Source organism: Cricetulus griseus, chromosome 2 (assembly GCF_003668045.3).
Source record: "Cricetulus griseus strain 17A/GY chromosome 2, alternate assembly CriGri-PICRH-1.0, whole genome shotgun sequence".
In the NCBI taxonomy this organism is placed as follows: Eukaryota; Metazoa; Chordata; class Mammalia; order Rodentia; family Cricetidae; genus Cricetulus; species Cricetulus griseus.
The window spans coordinates 165,252,329-165,271,270 of NC_048595.1; the positions used below are offsets into that span (position 1 = coordinate 165,252,329).

General features: G+C 44.1%; 1 protein-coding gene across 1 annotated transcript in view; it reads right to left on the reverse strand.

The window, feature by feature from the left end:
- Myo5b (myosin VB) overlaps window positions 1-18,942 on the reverse strand; it is a 167,393-nt gene that overhangs the window by 111,318 nt on the left and 37,133 nt on the right. The window contains exons 5-9 of the mRNA XM_035438715.1: window positions 18,431-18,587; window positions 12,117-12,260; window positions 10,616-10,697; window positions 4,671-4,778; window positions 2,544-2,653 (exon numbers count right to left, since the gene is read on the reverse strand). Coding sequence (XP_035294606.1) covers window positions 2,544-2,653; window positions 4,671-4,778; window positions 10,616-10,697; window positions 12,117-12,260; window positions 18,431-18,587 — 601 coding nt within the window. The remainder of the gene's footprint in view (window positions 1-2,543; window positions 2,654-4,670; window positions 4,779-10,615; window positions 10,698-12,116; window positions 12,261-18,430; window positions 18,588-18,942) is intronic.

An 18,942-nucleotide genomic window follows, 5' to 3' on the forward strand; every position in this document is an offset into this window, starting at 1 on the left:
TCCTGGCCACAACAGCATGAAGTGGCAGACAGGACACAGCAACTGTTGTCTACCCAATCACACGAACCCCCTCCAGCATCCTCATTCCACACTGGCACTCCTGTCTACCATAAGTCAACTGCAGCACTGGGTTCAGGGGAAAGGACCTTTGTTATGAGCCGTTAAGGAACTTTTGTGGCTGCAAAGTCTTTGATTGAGATGCTTCACTTAATACTCTGCCTTGGAAACATGTAGAGACTACAGATAGACCCTGCACTTTCGCCCTGCACAAAACTTAAGTCAAAATGGATAAAAGACCTCAACATAAACCCAGCCACACTAAACCTATTAGAAGATAAAGTGGGAAATACCCTTGAATTAATTGGTACAGGAGACCGCTTCCTGAACATTACACCAGTAGCACAGACACTGAGATCAACAATTAATAAATGGGACCTCCTGAAACTGAGAAGCTTCTGTAAGGCAAAGGACACAGTCAGCAAGACAAAACAAGAGCCCACAGACTGGGAAAAGATATTCATCAACCCCACATCTGACAGAGGGCTGATCTACAAAATATACAAAGAACTCAAGAAGCTAGTCTCCAAAACACCAAACAATCTAATTAAAAAATGGGGTACAGAACTAATAGACAATTCTCAATAGAGGAATCTAAAATGACTGAAAGACACATAAGAAAGTGTTCAACATTCTTAGCCATCAGGGAAATGCAAATCAAAACAACTCTAAGATACCATCTTACTCCTGTCAGAATGGCCAAAATCAAAAACACCAATGACAGAAAATAAACCCATCAAACACAATGCAGAGGATGTGGAGAAAGGGGAACACTCCTCCACTGCTGGTGGGAGTGCCAACTTGTACAGCCACTTTGGAAATCAGTATGACGACTCCTCAAGAAAATGGGAATCAGTCTACCACAAGATCCAGCAATTCCACTCCTAGGCATATACCCAAAAGAAGCACATTCATACAACAAAGACATCTGTTCAACAATGTTCATAGCAGCACTATTTGTAACAGCCAGAAACTGGAAGTAGCCTAGATGCCCCTCAACTGAAGAATGGATATAGAAAATGTGGTGCATTTACACAATGGAGTACTACTCAGAAGAAAAAAAAAAACAATGGAATCTTGAAATTTGCAGGAAAATGGATGGAACTCAAAGAAATCATTCTGAGTGAGGTAACCCAATCACAAAAAGGCAAACGTGATATGTACTCACTCATATGTGGATTTTAGACATAGAGTAAGGGATTACCAGCCTACAATCCACACTGCCAGAGAAACTAGTAAACAAGGAGGACCGTAAAAGAGACAAACATTGTCCCCTGTAGAAGGGGAAAGGGTCACAATCCCCTGAGCAAATTGAGAGCATGGGAATGGGGGTAGGGAGCTATGGGAATGAGAAGGGAAGAAAAGGAAGGATGCAGAGGTCATGAGGGAACAGAAAGGTTGAGTCAGGTGTAGATTAGAAGAAAGGACATATGATAGGTAGGGTTTTAGTTGGGGGGTGGTAGGGGAGGAAGGGAGGGAGAAGGGAACTGGGATTGTCATGTAATTCAATCTTGTTTGTAATTCAAATTAAAAAAAAGTAAAAAAAAAGGTTAATACTACAAGTTGCAAATGATGATTCTTCATGTATTTAATTAAAATTTTTGTTGTATAATACATATACATTCTGTGACATTTCTGTTGCCAAGTACTATGTAGTCCTTTAGGTTCATTTTACACCATAAGTTGATATTTCCATAGATATTTTTTTACTCTTTCCTTTTTCTTTATATCATAAATGTCCCCTTGATGCTGAGGTTACTTTCTGATAGGGATTTTAAAGCTTTTCTTTTAAAAAAATTCATCTACTCTAAGTCATCAAGAATAGTTAAATTATCTTATTGTAGCTTTAATTTTGTTTCCTAATGATAATTTCTTATGGATGTGTAAAAATAACATGAGTTTCAATATTCCATGTATTCATTACAATTACATAATGACTCTGACATGAAGTTTTCATGTGCCTGTGTATTTTCACTTCATTTCATCTATTCTTACTGAAATATTGTTGTTAGGTAAAAATACAAAAAAAAAATACTCTGCCTTGGGCTGGGAAAAGGTCAGCATGAGCCATCCCATCCCAGCCACTCAGTTAGAATGCCGGCTCTTTAGAAGTGGTCACCAACTATGGTGCCCAACACTCCATCTTCTTGCTGCAAAGACTTCATTCAGTCTGAGGACCATATGGTACTCAATAGATTGATGACACTGTGTAGAATTCTATGTCCTTCAGAGTACTTGGAAAATAAACCCATCAAACAAATTTATTGACTAGCCGCTAAATCCCTTGCCCCAGTGATAGAAACTTGATGGCTGCTGATTTGAAATGGATTAGTTCTTCTAAAAAAATTATCATCGAGAAAACAGAAGTCACTATTGCTCAGAATAAATAACCAAGGGGTGCCCTCTAAGCTTAGAGGCAAATGGCCATGGTGTCAGGCTAGAGGATGTGAGTTGACTGTGCACATTTTATCTCTGGTGCCACTTACTGGTATGCTGCAGGAATCTCCATCACGCTCGGACTGAATCTCCACACTTCCAAGGTGCAATATGGAAGCAATTATCTTAAAGATGCTTATTTGATGGGACTCCCGCACTCCTGAAGAAGAAAAAGATGCATGAATGGCATCTAATCTCTGTCCTAAGATAGAAAAGACTTTTTACCCTTTTAAGGACTTTAAAAATTGTTTGATTTTTCTTCCTGGGTTAATGGTTCCCAAAACCAGTCAAGCCAAGTAATTACCTCTCAGGGAAGCATCTCAGAGGGCAAAGGGGCTCCTGTTGAAAGGGAAATAGCCTCGCTCTGATTGCTGGATCACACCAGATGGGGCACGTTATCATTGAACTTATCCAGGAGCATGGAGAGGCAGCAGTAGGACTGATTCATTATGGGCTTCATTTCAACCAGACACTTTATGGGTGCTTTTTATGAGTTTAATAAGGATGGCCATTTATCTGCAGTCGTTTTTCTCCAAACTTAATATCCTGCAAACATCTGTGATGCAACCATGGAGCCAACATGGGAAGAAAAGGAGACCCCTCCACCACACCCCTGGGATTACTGTTCCAGGGACTGGCCAGCCAGCTGGCTTATGGGAAGTGCCAGCTGAAGCTGGCTGTTTGTCTTGCCATACATGCCCCAACAGTGACAGAAACACTCACAGCCTGGAAACACTATAAACAAACATAATCGTCAAATTTGTTATTTGCCTGCACCAATTACCAAAGGCATATATATCTCTTAAGTTTTAGATTTAGCTTGAAGGCATTTAGTTCTTTTTAAATTTCAAAATATTTCAAACTTATTAAAAAGTTGACAAGATGGTATGATGAATGTTAGTAAAGTTGCCTTCAATTGAGAAATGGCAGCTATTCCCGACATTCCTCCCCAGCTACACCTACGCATCCCTTAGCCTTACTCAGGCTACAACAGCCACTGCACTTGTATAAATGCGAAGCAAAGACAGCTTTCACTAGCATTAAAAATTTCCCCAGATAATCCACAAAGTGGACAGCCCAAGCATGAGCTAAGGAAAAGAATTACCAACCACGAAGCCCTTTCTTATCATGGGGTCCTCCGAACAGGCAAAAACTAAACATTCCATGATCAATGACTACAAATGGTAAATGACCCAACACTACAGTGCAACCCCTATACCTAAGGCCAAGGGGAAATCATGAAAAGGAAATAGAAAGATTGCAATGACTACCGAGCCAGGGTGCCTGCTGTTAGACTGTGTATTTTAGACATGACAGGAAAGCTGCACACAGAATCTCAACAGTGTAGTTGCCTGAACTAGACTTGCAGTGATCAGAGAGCTGACATGCCAACATGGATGGGGGAAATTTCATAAGGTCCCACGCTTAGATGAAACGTTACTGGGAACTAATGGCTTCGAAGGGAGGGTTACAGGCAATCTGTGGCTGTGAAGAGAGGGGTACAGGGAACCAATTGTTGCTAAGGGAGAGTTTGTGGGCAGCTGATGGCTACAAAGGGAGGGTTATAGGCAACCAATAGCTGCTGAGGGAAAATTAGTTTTCTTCAGAGATGAGCTCCCTGATAGGTTGCCAGATCCCAGGAGATCAGTCATAGAACATAGCTCATCTACATACAAACAACAGAGAACTTCCTGCTTCCAGGATTGCAACACATATGACTAGCACACTAGTACTGCATGTGCCACGGGGCTCCCAGACTCTGGGGTCTACTTCCACTCATATGCTGTGGCTAGTATGTAGGTGGCCTGGTTTAGAGGGAGTGTCTTTCCTAGTAAACAGGTGGTCTGGCTCAATCGGAGGGTCTTTCTGGGGGCACACAACGCCTCTGAAGATGACCATAGCACACAAAGACATGGCTACACTGGGCTTCTCTCTATGTGTTTCAACACCCAAGTAAGTGGTGAGATACTTTGCAGTTGCTGGCTCAAAAGTTTATTTCTAAGAAAGCTCCCAAATTCTAACCTTTGGAGCCTGTGGACTGAGAGAGATAAGAGCACAAGAAGGTATTCATCAAGGCTCAGCAGACTTAGTAGGTTAGTCAGGGAGACCTCCCCTATCTTCCTTTCCTCTATGGGATCAGACACCATGCAGGCTACTCTCATTCAGCAGGTCCTTACCAAGGAGTGTGAGGGCTTGTCGAGTCTTCTCAAAGTCCTCTGCATCATCAACACCCTCAATGGCTGTGTTTCCACCATGGGACGTATAGAAAAAGTCCTCTGCACAGGCTGTGGGAGGCAGAAGAAGTGAGACACTAGAGAGATCTTCATTCCTCAACACCCCCAGATCACTGCCTATGTGGGTATCTACTCTGAATATGCTAGCTCACATCAATTTTTGGCATTAGACAGATGTTTAATCCCCATCGACAATGGGGATTTGAGTTTTTAAAGGACATAACATACAAGGAAATATATAGAGTCACATCCTAGAATCTCATACTTCTAGCCTTGGGTGATATTCATCTAGCAGCCACATTTGACAAATGAGGGACAGTGGAGGGTGTCAGGGACTTGGTTTCATCTATTTTACAAGGTCAGGGCACACAGGAGCTATTCTGCTATAAGGACAAGGAAGGGCTGGTATCCTTATGCATTCTCTCACCTCCCAGTTCCCTCTCCCTCAGCTGTGCCTCTGACAGCCTTTGACAGCTTGTAAGAGAGGAGAGTCGGTACTGTGTTTTACAAGCGAGAGACAAACAGCAAAAGGCAAACATCCAACAAGCACTTAGAATGGCATTACTCAGAGGACGGTAATATCTGCTCTTTTGAAGGGGCTGGCCTCAGAAGTAGGACAGAACACCGATTGACTGCAATAAGAATTATAGGGGTGGGGGCTGAAGAGAAGGCTCAGCAGTTAAGATCATGCATTGCTTGTAAAGGATACAAGTCTGATACTAAGTACCTATTTATGCCAGGGGGCTCAACACCTCCTGTAGCTTCAAAGTGTGAAGCCTCTGGCCTCTGTGGGCACTGACACTCATGTCCACCCACCCACCCAGGTACACACAATTTTTAAAAAGCTGTCTTTGGGAAGCACTTAAGTCTTTGACAAAATGTGAGCACAGCCATATGCATGGTATTTCATGCTCAGCGTGTAAGGGTTTTAACTGGAGGCCAAAACTGGACATGGGCTATTTTTCCTCTTTCCCTGAAAACCCCTCACTGAATTATTTTCCCCTAGACCCAGTAATGCACACTGAATACTTGTCAGCTAAACACACTCCACAGTAACTCCAAGCTCTTCAACACCATGTCCTCCCATTTATCTCCCAAGAACATCTTTGGTTTTTTTCCATTCTGCCTGCCTGCTGACTGCCATTGCTATGGGTCTGACCTTCAGCAAGTGTTGTCTGGGGGAATGTTGTAAAAGATTCTAAACCTATCTTTGTATTTTGACTTACACCACTCTCTGCCCAAGCTGGTAACTTCAGTCATATCACTCTCCTACATACAGCCCTTCAACAGTCTGACTGCCCTCAAGGCAAGGGTCAATATCCTAAACATTTTGTGGCATGGCTACCTTCTACTCCTCCAAATTCATGGCTTGTTCATCTCTTGGTGTTCAACACATGCCTGTCTCCTCACAGCTGCTCCTCAGCCCTTCTTTTTGTCATGCTTTCCAGAGTCCCTAACTACCTATATTTTCTCATGTCTACCAATGTCCCAGTACTCCTAAGTAACATCAACACTCCAGACCACAATGAAGTCTGCCAAGAATACTGGAAAACTGAGCACTAAACAGTTCCAGTGTCAGAACTCAGTATTGATGTTCAGGTTGACTATGCAACCACACTCTAATAGGCTAGACCAACACTTGAATAGGAATAAATAGAAAAGAATACAATAGAACATTGTCTGTGTGCTGAGAGAAATTTCCTGGAGGATCAACTTAACACACTTAGATGAATGGAGGCCAGAGAGAGGACTTCAACCTTTTACCCATTCAGAGCTTCAACAGAAGTGAATTTTATGACATACACTCAAAACATATTTAGCACTTTCATAGTTAATTACTCTACAAGCTCAGGGTGCTGAGCAAGAATAGATCCAAAAGATTAATAAAGTAATCCTTCCTCTTTTACTCACTTTTCAAAATAGCTTACCTGGCGACTTTCCCAGTGCCACCTGAAGACAACTTACTACATTTGCCCCACTTTTCAGCATGTAAACCAGGCATGACAACAGCATGCTAAGGGGTTACACAGGCTTACCAGGAGATGACCAGGATGGACAGCCTGTTACTGGAACATTCCATTTAAGAGATGGTTGATCTTTATTGTCCCATGACTTTGATTTTTTTTTTTTTTCAACTCATTACTGAATGTCAGCCAAGACAGCAGACTCTCTAGATTCCAAAGGAGGACATCCGGCTTCCACATTGGAGGGAAGGCATTTTCAGCATCTTCAAAAGATCCTACACTGTCAACAGCGAGGGCCCCACTACCTGCTGTTCTGTGTCTGACAGCACACCCCACCTTTCCTGCTCTTCATTCCCAAATTCAGGTCTAGCTGGGTTGTTTCTTAGGCTGAGGTGACACGGCCTGTAGAGGTCACCTGAGTGCTATCAACAAGGTCATTTCTTTCTCCTCTGCTTCCCCCTGCCTGCAGTCACTAGATGTCATCACACAACAGATCCCCATAGTAAGAGACATGAAAGGATACACTGGTCCTTCCCTACCTGCCTGGCTGGCTGCAGTTCAGCTCTCCTCCATTCAGGTCCACAAAGCCAGCACTATCCTTCCAGCAACAACACCTTCACTCATTCACTTATGATCTCTCTCTCCTCATTGCCTCCTCCCCCCCTCTCTGTCCCTCTCCTAGGAATTTACAAGGAGAAATAAATACTAAAATGCCTATTAACTGGTTCATCAGACAGACACTGGCCCAGGCAGTCAAGAGAGCAAAAAGAGGCCATCAATCTATTGACTGGAGCACCAAACATCAAGGCTTGTGTCACAGAGCTTGGACTTTACCTGGGGAGGCTGTATTCTGACCTGTGAAAGTGTATGGCAACTGTTATAAAATGGTATCAACACACTGATGAGAGTAAAAATGTCTCAAGCAACTGTTATAAAATCATATCAACACATTGATGGGAGTGAAAAGGACGAAGAACTTCCTTAACCACCTGAGCAATAGATTTAAGGAAGATGGGAAATTTACCATCAAATATCCCCTAGCAAGATTTCCAGTGGACTTTGTTCTAAATTTCCCAAGGTCATTTTAAGCATAAAGAACAACAATGGGGTAGAGGAAGACTTGAACAACAAGGCACAAATCCATGCCTCCCACCTTCAGACAAGCCCACAAGTTCATGTCAGGACACCAGAGATTTTTGTATAATGTGCTTTAGATGAAGAACAAGAGAAGGATTAAGGTGTCCACAGAATCTCTGGAGCTTTTGGCTAGTCTATTTATTTGACTTTGCCAGCTGTTTATCAGGGTTATCAGTGAAACCAAAAGCCCACTTTCAGGGCTCATAGGCAATCTGCACGCAAGGCCACAGGCTTATCATAGGCTCTTCATTTCACTCCAAGATGCAAGAAATTGATTGAATTGGGTAATTTTCAAGGATTCTGGCAGAAGCCTGGGGAGTCTGTACCTTTCACAAACAGTGAATAAGGAAAAGCCATTTTAAATCTCAATACAACTCACTTAAATGAAAAAGTTAGACAACTTCCCTATTAAGGTTCCATTCAGGACAAGGTGGCCAGCCAGGTGGATCTTGTCAGTATTTGATTCTCCATAAAACTGACCTAAGAGAAAAGTGGCTTCTGCAGCTTGGCCATGAAAACGCCATCCCCCATTCTGGAAAGACAAGAGTATGACGACAGTGGTCCATATTGTGGCTGCTTATCTGGTCACTTGTGACTAAGAGCTGGATCCAAGCCAAAAGGCCCCAGGTCAGGCCAGTGCTCAATCAAGGGCCACTGAGAACCTGCACTGACTAGCTGGAGCATGTACTCACTCCTTGTCCTTCGGAAGTTATGGTAACACTGGAAGGATCTAACTTGTCAGCAACTGCACAACAGGATAGACCAGCACAGTGGGTGCCATCCAATGTGTCCTTTCTGGGTTCCAAGTAAAATATGACTTTTCATAGGGGACACTTTGGCTAATGCTAAATGCTCTTGCAACATAGCATTTACCATTATATACTGTAATTGTCAGGCTAAGCTATGGTAGAATCCACAGCTGTGCCATTCAATATTACATCAACATGGCCCCAGTCAAGTTTCATGAATGAATCAAGTTACGTGATACATACAAAATACACCATAGGAACTTATCAGGAAGGAAGCAAGTACTAGAACCTCTTAGGGTTAAAAAAGAATTGCCTGCCAAGAGGGCATATATTCAAATGCTTAGTCACCAGGTAGTGGCACTATTTGAAATGATTAAAAGGATTAGAAGGTATGGCCTTGTTGGAGAAAGTATGTCACTGGGGGTGGGCTTTCAAGGTTTCAAAAACTCATGCCAAGCCCAGAGTCTGTCTCTCTCTCTCTCTCTGCCTGCAGATCAGAATATAGCTCTTAGCTATTGCTCCAGTGCCAGGCATGCCACGGTGCTCCCCACCATGATGATAATGGATTAAACCTCTGATCCTGTAAGCAAGCCCTCAATTAAATGCTTTCTTTTATAAGAATTGCTGTGGCCATTGTGTCTCCTTACAGCAATAGATCAGTGACTATGATACCACTTGATATATCTTAGCTACTGGGGACACAGCTGGGACTGGGACTGAATCCTTAGGATAGCTAAGATTTGGGGACATGGTCTCAGCAATCTGTTTATCTCAGAGCTGCAAAGATCAACCAGCCTTTACCTAGATAAACAGTTCTTCACATCATCTTTTAGCCAAGGCTCTCCCTACACAAATGCAAATACAGATAATAGGCCAAGGATAGGATGCTACTCAGCTCTGGCCAGCCCCTCATCACTCGGGGTCTGAAGTCTCAGAACGAAGACTCTATGCAGTCTCAAACAGGTGAGACAGGAGCTCCAGCCCAAGGAGAGATGCTGCATGCAAGAGAGCTAGGAATAAAAGCCAGTCTACCACTCTGTCTCCATATCAATGCTTCAAAACAAGGAGGACTTGTTAATTCATTCAGGGGGAAAACAAAGGATGGGCCCACTGGCTTGGTAGGAACAAATGTGTTGGCTATGGAGGCACTTTTGGTTGTTTTACTTCCTTCCAGTGAGTGCTCCACCACGGATATGCTAGAAGCTTCCTTGCCTATTCAGAAGGGATCCACAGTTTTGCAGCACTGAATCTCACTTGTTTTAACTGTGACTTATCCTTCATATGTGTGCTCTGTAGGCTTTCCCATCATGGCCAGTACTGTTCCCTACCTTTCTGTCTCAACCCTAAAATACACACATTGGTAAAGGTAAACTGCTAAGCATTATATAAATCTCTAGATCTTCTGAAAGGGACCCATTTCTCATGGTGCAGAAAGAAGAAACACAAATTTTCTTAAAAAAGAAATCTGTGCATGTATGTTGCATATGTACACACTTGTGTGGGTCTATGTACACCCAGGGAGGCCAGTGATCACAGGTTCAGGTGCCTTCCTTGCTCATTTCTCTCCCCTAATGTTTGACACAGGGCCTCTTACCAAGCCTGAGCCCATCTATTCTAGCTAGGAGACTTGTTGGCTACAGAACTTCAGAAATTCACTTCTCTGTTCCCCAGTGCTGGGGTTACTGACATGGATTCAAACACGGCTTTGTGGGGATCCAAATGCAGGTGCTCACACTTGTGGGGAAGCCCTTGACTGAACCATCAGTCTCACAACACACCCTTTTAAAGTGGTGACAACTGCACTGATCTGCAAAACAAGCTTCCCACCTCTGAAGCTCATTTCTTGCAGGTAGCCTGGACATAGTTAACCCTGTTTTACTAAGTGGCAGTGAGGTTCTGATGGGACTAGAGGACAGGACCACAGTAGGGACAGAATTGAGACAAGAACCCACAACCCAGGGTTCTGGACAGAGTTTCTGGTTGCCCGTGTGCCCCAGCAGCTGCCCTTGCAGAGGGCCTCGTGTACCTGGTGACTTACTTAGAGCAAGCTCTTTAAATTCGGGAAGGCTAGCAGCAGCACAGAGCTGGTAAAAGATGTGGTAATTCCTCTCATCTTCTGCCTGGGGGAGGAAGGGAGATCAGTTTTAGGCAGTGATTCCCCAGATCATTTCCATGATCATTTCCATGATCATCTCCTTGGCCACTCTGATACCAGGTATTCCAGCGGGTCGTGAACTAGACCACACTCCCTCAGGTTTTTCTTCCACACTCTAATTACCTGCAATTTTAGCTGCCTTGTTTTCCACTTGCTGTGATAGGGCACCTTCTGTGAGGACTTTTACATCTTGGCTTACATGAAAGCAGGCATTTCCATTTTCATCCTACATTAAACACCAGTGCCATGCCAAAAATGGTGGGTCAGTCAGCAAACACTACCATTCTTGCTGCTTGACTGACACTCAGTCCTTTGCTTCCCTGTTGGAAGCTCCTCTGGGGCTTGGGACTAAAGCTGAGCTTGCCTACTTTTTTTGGGCTGGGCAGTCAGGATGGTTCCAGAGGACTTTCAGTGGATGCTCATGACTAGAATAACCTTAAATCGGCAGGAGGATGTTGTATAAATATTTAGGAGGCCTGGGTAGTGACCACCATGAAAGAGAAAAGCTCAAAGCCAGGGTGGAGTGCAGGCAGCTTGTCAGTCCACCCAACAGAGTCACCTGCTCTCTCTGCTGTAATGACAGAAGTATGTAGGACTGTCCAACTAACCTGTGAGGGAAGACAGGGTTGAGGTGGGAGCTGGTCTAAAAGTTCATGAAATATTTGTTATCTATCAGCAAGGAGTCATCACTAAGAAGCAGCTCAGGAGACTCTGGGGAGTCCTGGGGGGCGGCTGAACCCCAAGGACTGGGAAGCCGCTGTGCATAAGGAAAAGCAAGCTACAGATTCAAATCAGGCCCCCTCTGCTAACTCAGCCCAGTAGCAGGAGGACAAAGCTGCTGCAGGAGAATAGTTGACAGGGTTGCTAGTACCAGTGACCATCTCCAGAAACAGGAAGAAAGGGTTCAGACAGAGGCCAAGTTAGCTAAGCAGGAGGCAAAGGAGGGTCAGCAGAGGACCCCATGGTGGGGAAGAAATGAAGACTCTGCTTCCTAGGAAAGAAAAATGTGTGTGTGTGTGTGTGTGTGTGTGTACACCTATCTTTCTAGCCACACTCATATTTTGACCCACCAAACAAGCAGGCTCCCTGAAAAGCTGAATGCAGGCCCTGCTTTTAACATTGTCTATTGCTAAAACTGTAAAGCCACAAGAAGACTGCTCTGTCATTTATCCTGGGAAGCAGTACCTGTTTAACACACAACAGGCAAAGCAGTGTAAAACATTTGTGCACCCAATGCTTAGTCCAAATGAATGTTTACTCTGAAAGAGAAGAATGCAAACAAGAATCCTGATCCCAGGGCATAAGATGGACTGCTCTGTGAGCACAGGGTATGGGCAGAATAATACTAGTAGCAAAATACAAATGCCCGTGTCCTGCCACTCACCTGAAAGACCACCCTGGACTTCTCCAGCAAGTACGTCCTCATGTTGGCCCCAATGATGTGGTACTTTTTATCAAAGCCAATCTCAATAAACTTCCCAAAGCGGCTGCTATTGTCATTGCGAGTGGTCTTGGCATTTCCGATGGCCTGGATTGACAAACAATAAAAATGTGTAATGATGAAGGTAAGAGGCTGGGAAGACAGCTCAGTCAGTAAAGAACACAGGCACCTCCCATACAAATACCATTCCACCCTACATTGGGCTTCCTGACTTCAAGACTGTAGGCCCATGGCAACATGGTATCCCTTCTTTCCTTCCATATTGTGCTATTGTGAAGACAATAGGCTGAGTGAGAAATTTTGCTTGGTTTGATTAAAACTTAACCAAAACCAACGTCACTTTTCAGCCCCTTGTACAATTACTGGCCAACCTGAAGAGCTATTAGCTGAGCAGACACAGGCAGGTCAGAGAGCCTCTAATCCACCATTTCTCCACTCTGCTTCTTTTTTTCTGTCTAGAATACACACATGACAACTGTACCAGTCACTGTGGGCCCATGAAACACAGGACTAGAGAATCAGAGACCCTGGCTATGATGTCATGGAGCCATCAAGCCAGTACTTGTGCCCATGGTTCTGATGTGCTCAATCTACTATGATCCCTCATGCAATCAGGCAGTCAAATGCTTTGCTGTACTGGTGAATGACACTTTCTGGAGTGGCCATCAAATGACATGCCTACACTACTCATTACTAAGGCAAATGAGGAAGTCATCCACCCTAAGGATCATTTTCTACACTGCAAGGTCACAGATCAAACACTACACAATAATTTTTTTTGGGGGGGAGACAAGGTCTCTATGCAGCCCAATTGCCTGGACTTGGGTTCTGTCCCTGCCCCAACCCCTGGTCTCCTGATTAGTAATGCTCTCCTAATTGGTGCAGACTTGGGGACAAATCCCTCCTAGGATGCTCACAAGGTATTAAGAAAAATGGGTAAGGGCAGGTTAGCACTGTCAACGAATCACACCAATCTACCCCAGCCAGTCCCAGCCCAGCCTCCAGTCTCCTTAACTCCACTGTTGCCACTCAGCTCAGCCTACTGGTCCTTCTGCATCCTCAGACTATGTTGGGCTCTCAGTCTCCCCAGGAGTTGTCTGCAGTGAGAGCAAGGAAACATGGCACAGCAATGGATTGCGTGAGGGTGAGCAGGGGAACTCTTCCCAGGGACTGGGCAGAATAGTCAGTAATCAGCTGCTCCCAGTTGAGACAGTGTTCCTTAGACCTCTCTGAGGACCTGCAAGTTGATGACTTCCTGACATACAGGCTGGCTAAACCTTGAACATTTGAAAAGTTGTTCTCTCGATTTTGGAAGGGCAAAAAGTTTCTCACTTTATGTTGACAATACTCCAATCCCAGCCAGGATTCCCTCCTGATTCTGCTGCTTCCTCTTCACAACCAAATTCACACTCCCCCCTGCCCCAGACAGCACTAACAACTCATATCTGATGGAAGGTGTCCTCAGCCCTTAAGTGGATGGATTCCAAAGTAGCTAGTTTCCAAGGCAGAGCATCAATGCCTGGGACCCAAGCAACTATATTTATATACAAAATCATGATTAGGGCAGATCATGTCTTCACTCCTCCTTCAGATTCTGGCAATTAACCACACCCTGGTCTCCCTTGGGGATATATGCTGCTCTTATATTTCTCCCATGCCAAAGCATCCTTCTCACAGAACTCAACAGCCTACTTGGGTTGTAATGGACAGTGCATACTTTAAATTATTAATAACCATTATAATTTAAAGTATTTCCAGGGTAGAGATTTAAATCGATAACTTCCATACCAATGCCCACAGGAGGAGTATTAACAATAACCAAAAGGTAGAAACAAAGCATATTTCCATCAGAAGAGGAATAGCCAAACAAATCAAAGTATTGATAAACATAGATGAAACTTGAAAACACCATGCCAAGTAAAGTTAACCAGATAAGCATGGACCAGGATTACATGCTGCCACTCATATGAAGTTCCCAGAGTAGCAAAAGTCAAAGAGGTTGAAAACATTCTGGCAAGGACTTGGCGGAAGGAAAAGTAATTGTTCAATGGGAATAGGGTTTCTTCTTCTTTTTCTTTTTTAAAGATTTTATTTTTTATGTATACAACATTCTGCTTCCATGTATATCTGCACACCAGAAGAGGGCACTAGATCTCATAACCAATGGTTGTGAGAATTGTGGTTGCTGGGAATTGAACTTAGGACCTCTAGAAGAGCAGTCGGTGCTCTTAACCTCTGAGCCATCTCTCCAGCCCAGGAATAGGGTTTCTATTGGTGCAATGGGAAAGTTCTGGAAGTAGATGGTAGTGATGGATATCCACAATGAACGTATTTAATGCCTCTGATTCATGCACCTGAAGAGGTGTATGTCTGCCATGAATATTTTACACAATAAAGATTTTGGAAATGCCCCTTTTTGTCATATTTAGTAACATGGTGTCTTGCCTGTGCTGAATTCCAAGAGTGACTAACATGTACTTTGATCAGTCACCAGGCATCAAAGAGATAACTCTCTGCTGTGCCAGGATAACTACTTTATCTTTAAAAGAGGACCCACGTCTCTGAAATATGCCTGAAAGATAAACTGAACATTGAAAATCAAGCAAGGGAGAAAGCCTGCCTTCAGTCTCATTTGAGAGGAAATCCAGTGCAAGCTGCAGAGTACTGACCTAGCTGTTTTAATGCAGACACACACCAGGAGCCAGAGAGGCCAAGGTCTATCTATCCATTTCTTCTGCACTAGAGGCTTTAACCTGATACCAACTAACTGTTAGACAATAGAGTTACACTGTGGAAAGCAACTTACTAATGCATGTTGTGGCTATTAAGTTCACCCAAAATTTCATGTTACAGAGATGAGGCTTATGTGAAACACCTTGTGAAACAGCAGGCAGCAATGCATCAGAATGTGCAGTATCGGCTACAGTACCACAGGGATTCTGTTGTTCTTCCACATGTTCTGTGACTCCCCTCCCCCATGTCTTGATAATAGACAAAGGTTCTGCTAGGGTGCTATCTGGATCAGAACATCACCAACACGTTGGTGCTCATGAGAGATGCAAGCTAATGGTCTTTTTTTTTTTTTTCTAGACCTTCTGAATCAGAAACTCCAGATGTGCAGTCAAGCATCCCAAGCTTTAACAAGCTTCCAGATGTGAAATCTAGCACTCCAAGGTTTAACAAGCCTCCAGAACCCACCCTTCCTTCCTTCTTTCCTTCCTTCCTTCCTTCCTTCCTTCCTTCCTTCCTTCCCCCTCCCTCCCCTCCTTTTCCCTTCCCCCTCTCCCTCCCTCCCTCCCTCCCTCCCTCCCTCCCTCCCTCCCTCCCTCCTTCCTTCCCTTCTTCCTTCCTTCCATCCTTCCATCCTTCCTTCCTGTTTTTGAGACAGGGTCTCTCTATGTAGTCATGGCTATTTTGAAACTTACTATTTAGACTGGCTGGCCTTGAATTCACAAAGATCCGATTGCCTCTGGCTCTCAAGCATTAGGATTAAAGGTGTGTACCACCACACCCAGCCACTTGCAAAGTAATGAAAGATCTCCTTTTAGTTTTTATTCTCATTGTAAAAACACCTTCACTTATACTGGACACTTTATAATTTATATAAGAATAATGAAGCTAGCTTTTGAATTCTTAGAGAACAGGTAGGGTCTTGTCACTGAGCAGGAAGGACAGTTTCCCAGGTAAAGCAATTCTGAAGGCAGAATTTTGCTTGAATATTCAAAAACGTTGTGACCTGAGACTCTGAATTTACTCCTGCACTTGGCAAAGGCAGAGGGAAAGAGAGGGACCCAGAGGTACCACCGAAGGTTCAGGAAGCATAGTGATATGCAACAGTGCAAAGATCTATGGCTGCAATGACTTGTTTAAGTTGATGGGGCTCAGGACCTACAGTGAAACCACACTTTATCTAAACTGAGCCGCTTCTGTTTCCTTCCAAACCAAACTCCATCCTACTGTATCCAGGATTCTTTTCATGATGGGCAGATGACCATTAATATAGAATTTTCTGACTCCCTTCTTGTACAGATTATTAAAATCAAGTAGCTCCTGCAAAACCCAATAAAGTCTTCATTTGAGGCTCTGAACATGAAGAGTTCACCATGATGGTTGACTGCTCCTAGGGAGTGTGTTCCTTAAATGTTTACAAACCAGTCCTGACTTTCAGGAAAATAAAATGGCAGAATTACTTATCTGAAGACTCGCAGTCTAGAAAAAGAGCTGAGCCTCAAAGCTACCAGCATAGAATCCTGATGATTTGATACATTGTCCCCAACAGGTCTCTGGATTTAAGGGAGTTAAGTCCATATTTGTGGAGGAGAGGAAAGAGTATAAAATGGACTGAAGTTTTCATTCACTACCAAGACTTGTGAAAGTGGCCATGGGTCTGGATGGCAGAATGCCTTCCCTTGGAGCCAAGAGGAAGCCTCTAACACAAGCAGGGAAGATATTTCCTGCATACACCAGTCTAGTCAGGGAGACACAGCAATACAGTTCCTTCCCCACAACAGTGAAGTTTTCTGTGTGTTAACAACATACCAAGAAAAAAAAAGCTGCTTTTCTCTAAAACTTGATAAAAAACACTTCCAAATATATACTCACTGGTACAGTTGCCATGAGCACACACACACACACACACACACACACACACACACACACACACACACACACACACACACACGGCATCTAAAGTGCCTTCAGGTTTCTGTGACAGATCTGTTAGGAATGTCCATTTCTGCAGCGATGACACCCTTGCCAGCATCAGCTTTCCCCTTCTTTCTGCACCCCACCCTGCTTTTTTCAGTGTATCTTCAAGTTTGGACTCCAGCTTTCAAGAAGTGAGCTCAGCAGACAACCCTGAAAATCTTCTCTGTGGCTTGTTAATATCTTTATTTCATATCTCCCGAAGCATCTGCATCACCCTTTTTCGAGTGTCATGCTGGTGATGGTAGGATTAACACACAGAATGTGGCGACACAGCTGTACATGGCTTTTGGTTGGTTTGGGGGGGGGGTCATTTTTGCCCTGTCCTCTTCACGATGTGTCTACTTTTTTTTTTTTTTTTTAATAAAACAAAGGTGCTGCCTACCCTGAAAAAGTAAGCAGAATGCAAACCTGCCAATAAAAAGAGCATTGGCTTCAAGAGTGGGTGTAATAGCTAGCTTTGATTGCCAATTTAACATGGCCTAGAATCATTTGAATGGAAATCCTCAACTCAGGAATTACCTAGATCAGCCTGGTCTGTGGGCATATCTTCTAAAGACTAGAGACTGTCTTGGTAATTAAATGATGCAGGAGTGCCCAGCACACTATCAACAGCACCATTCCTTGGGCAGATAGTCCCAGAGCTGTGTAAAAAAAGCTAGCTAAGCATGAGCCAGGTAGTAGCATTGCCCTATGGTTTCTGCTTCAGATTTCTGCTCTGACTTCCATGTAAAATAAAATAAGCCTTTCCTTCCTTCCTTTGCTGCTCCTGGGCAGGTAAAGGAACTAGAACAGTGGAGTATCCAAAGTGATCCAGGCTATGAAGACATTTGGTTCTCGTTTATCAGAATAAATCCTTTAAAGAGGGGAGAGACAGAGACAGAGATAGAGACAGAGACAAAGGGAGAGAGATAAAGAAGAGAGATATAGATATCGCTATATCTAGAGATAGAGACAAAGAAGGAAGAGCAGGAGAGGGAGGGAGGGGGAGAGAAGAGAGGAGAGAGAGAGAGAGAGAGAGAGAGAGAGAGAGAGAGAGAGAGAGAGAGAGAGAGAGACCCTCAACCATCGTGAGCTATATCGAGATCTAAGTTTTAGAAACAACTTTGGCCTGAACTCCACCTGTGCTGGCTTTCCTTCATCAGCCTTCTCAGTAAGAACAAAATGTTCCAGTTCTTACCTAGTCTGCCTCACACTCCATGAGAACTGCCTTCTCATTCAGAGAGTCTTTCAAAGTATCTACTGGTTCTGGTGAGAGGCTAATTTTCTGGCCTATGATGGCAGTGAGAAGGGGAGGGCAGCAGAGGTGGCAGCAGCCAGGCAATGACCATTACACAGAGTCTGAGAACACAGAACATGAACACATTCCGTGTAACACTGGGCCCCTGCAGGACACGACCAGGCCAGATTATCTTCAAACCTGAGGTTTCAGAGGCACTCTCATCTCTCCCTGATATAGGAGGGTGTGAATGCTGCTAGGTGAGCCACTTTAAAGATGCTCTTCATCACCCATGCCACATTCAACCCCCAGTGGTCCCCTGGGAAGGCTTTACCTCCATGATGGGACTGGATGCCAGGACCTTCTCTTCAATGTTGGTATCACTGGCTGAGCCACCAACCGTGGCAAAATAGCGCATGGCATACTTGGCTGACACGGTCTTCCCTGCTCCAGACTCTCCGCTGACTATGATGGATTGGTTCTTTTCATCCCTGAAAGAGAAAGAGCTCAGGTCACTCATTGGCCAAGGAAGGTGTGCTGCCTTCCAGGGACTCCAATGGAGGTGAACCGGATAAGAGGCATCTCTCAGGGATGAATGTGGATAACTGTGTAAAGTCAGCCCTCCCTCATAGGCCTACACAAGCCCTCAAGATGGGAGGAAGAGAGCAGGTACAAGCAGGGCTTTCAAACAGCACGAGCTCTCCATCACTCAGAAGACGGATGGTGTGGCCAGTGGCTCACCCCATAGATGGGGATACAGTGCCTGTTATCCTAAGAATTTACACGTGTCCTTTCATCTTTGGTTCATATACTCTGTGCCACTCAGTTCTCCAGACGTTTCCCTTT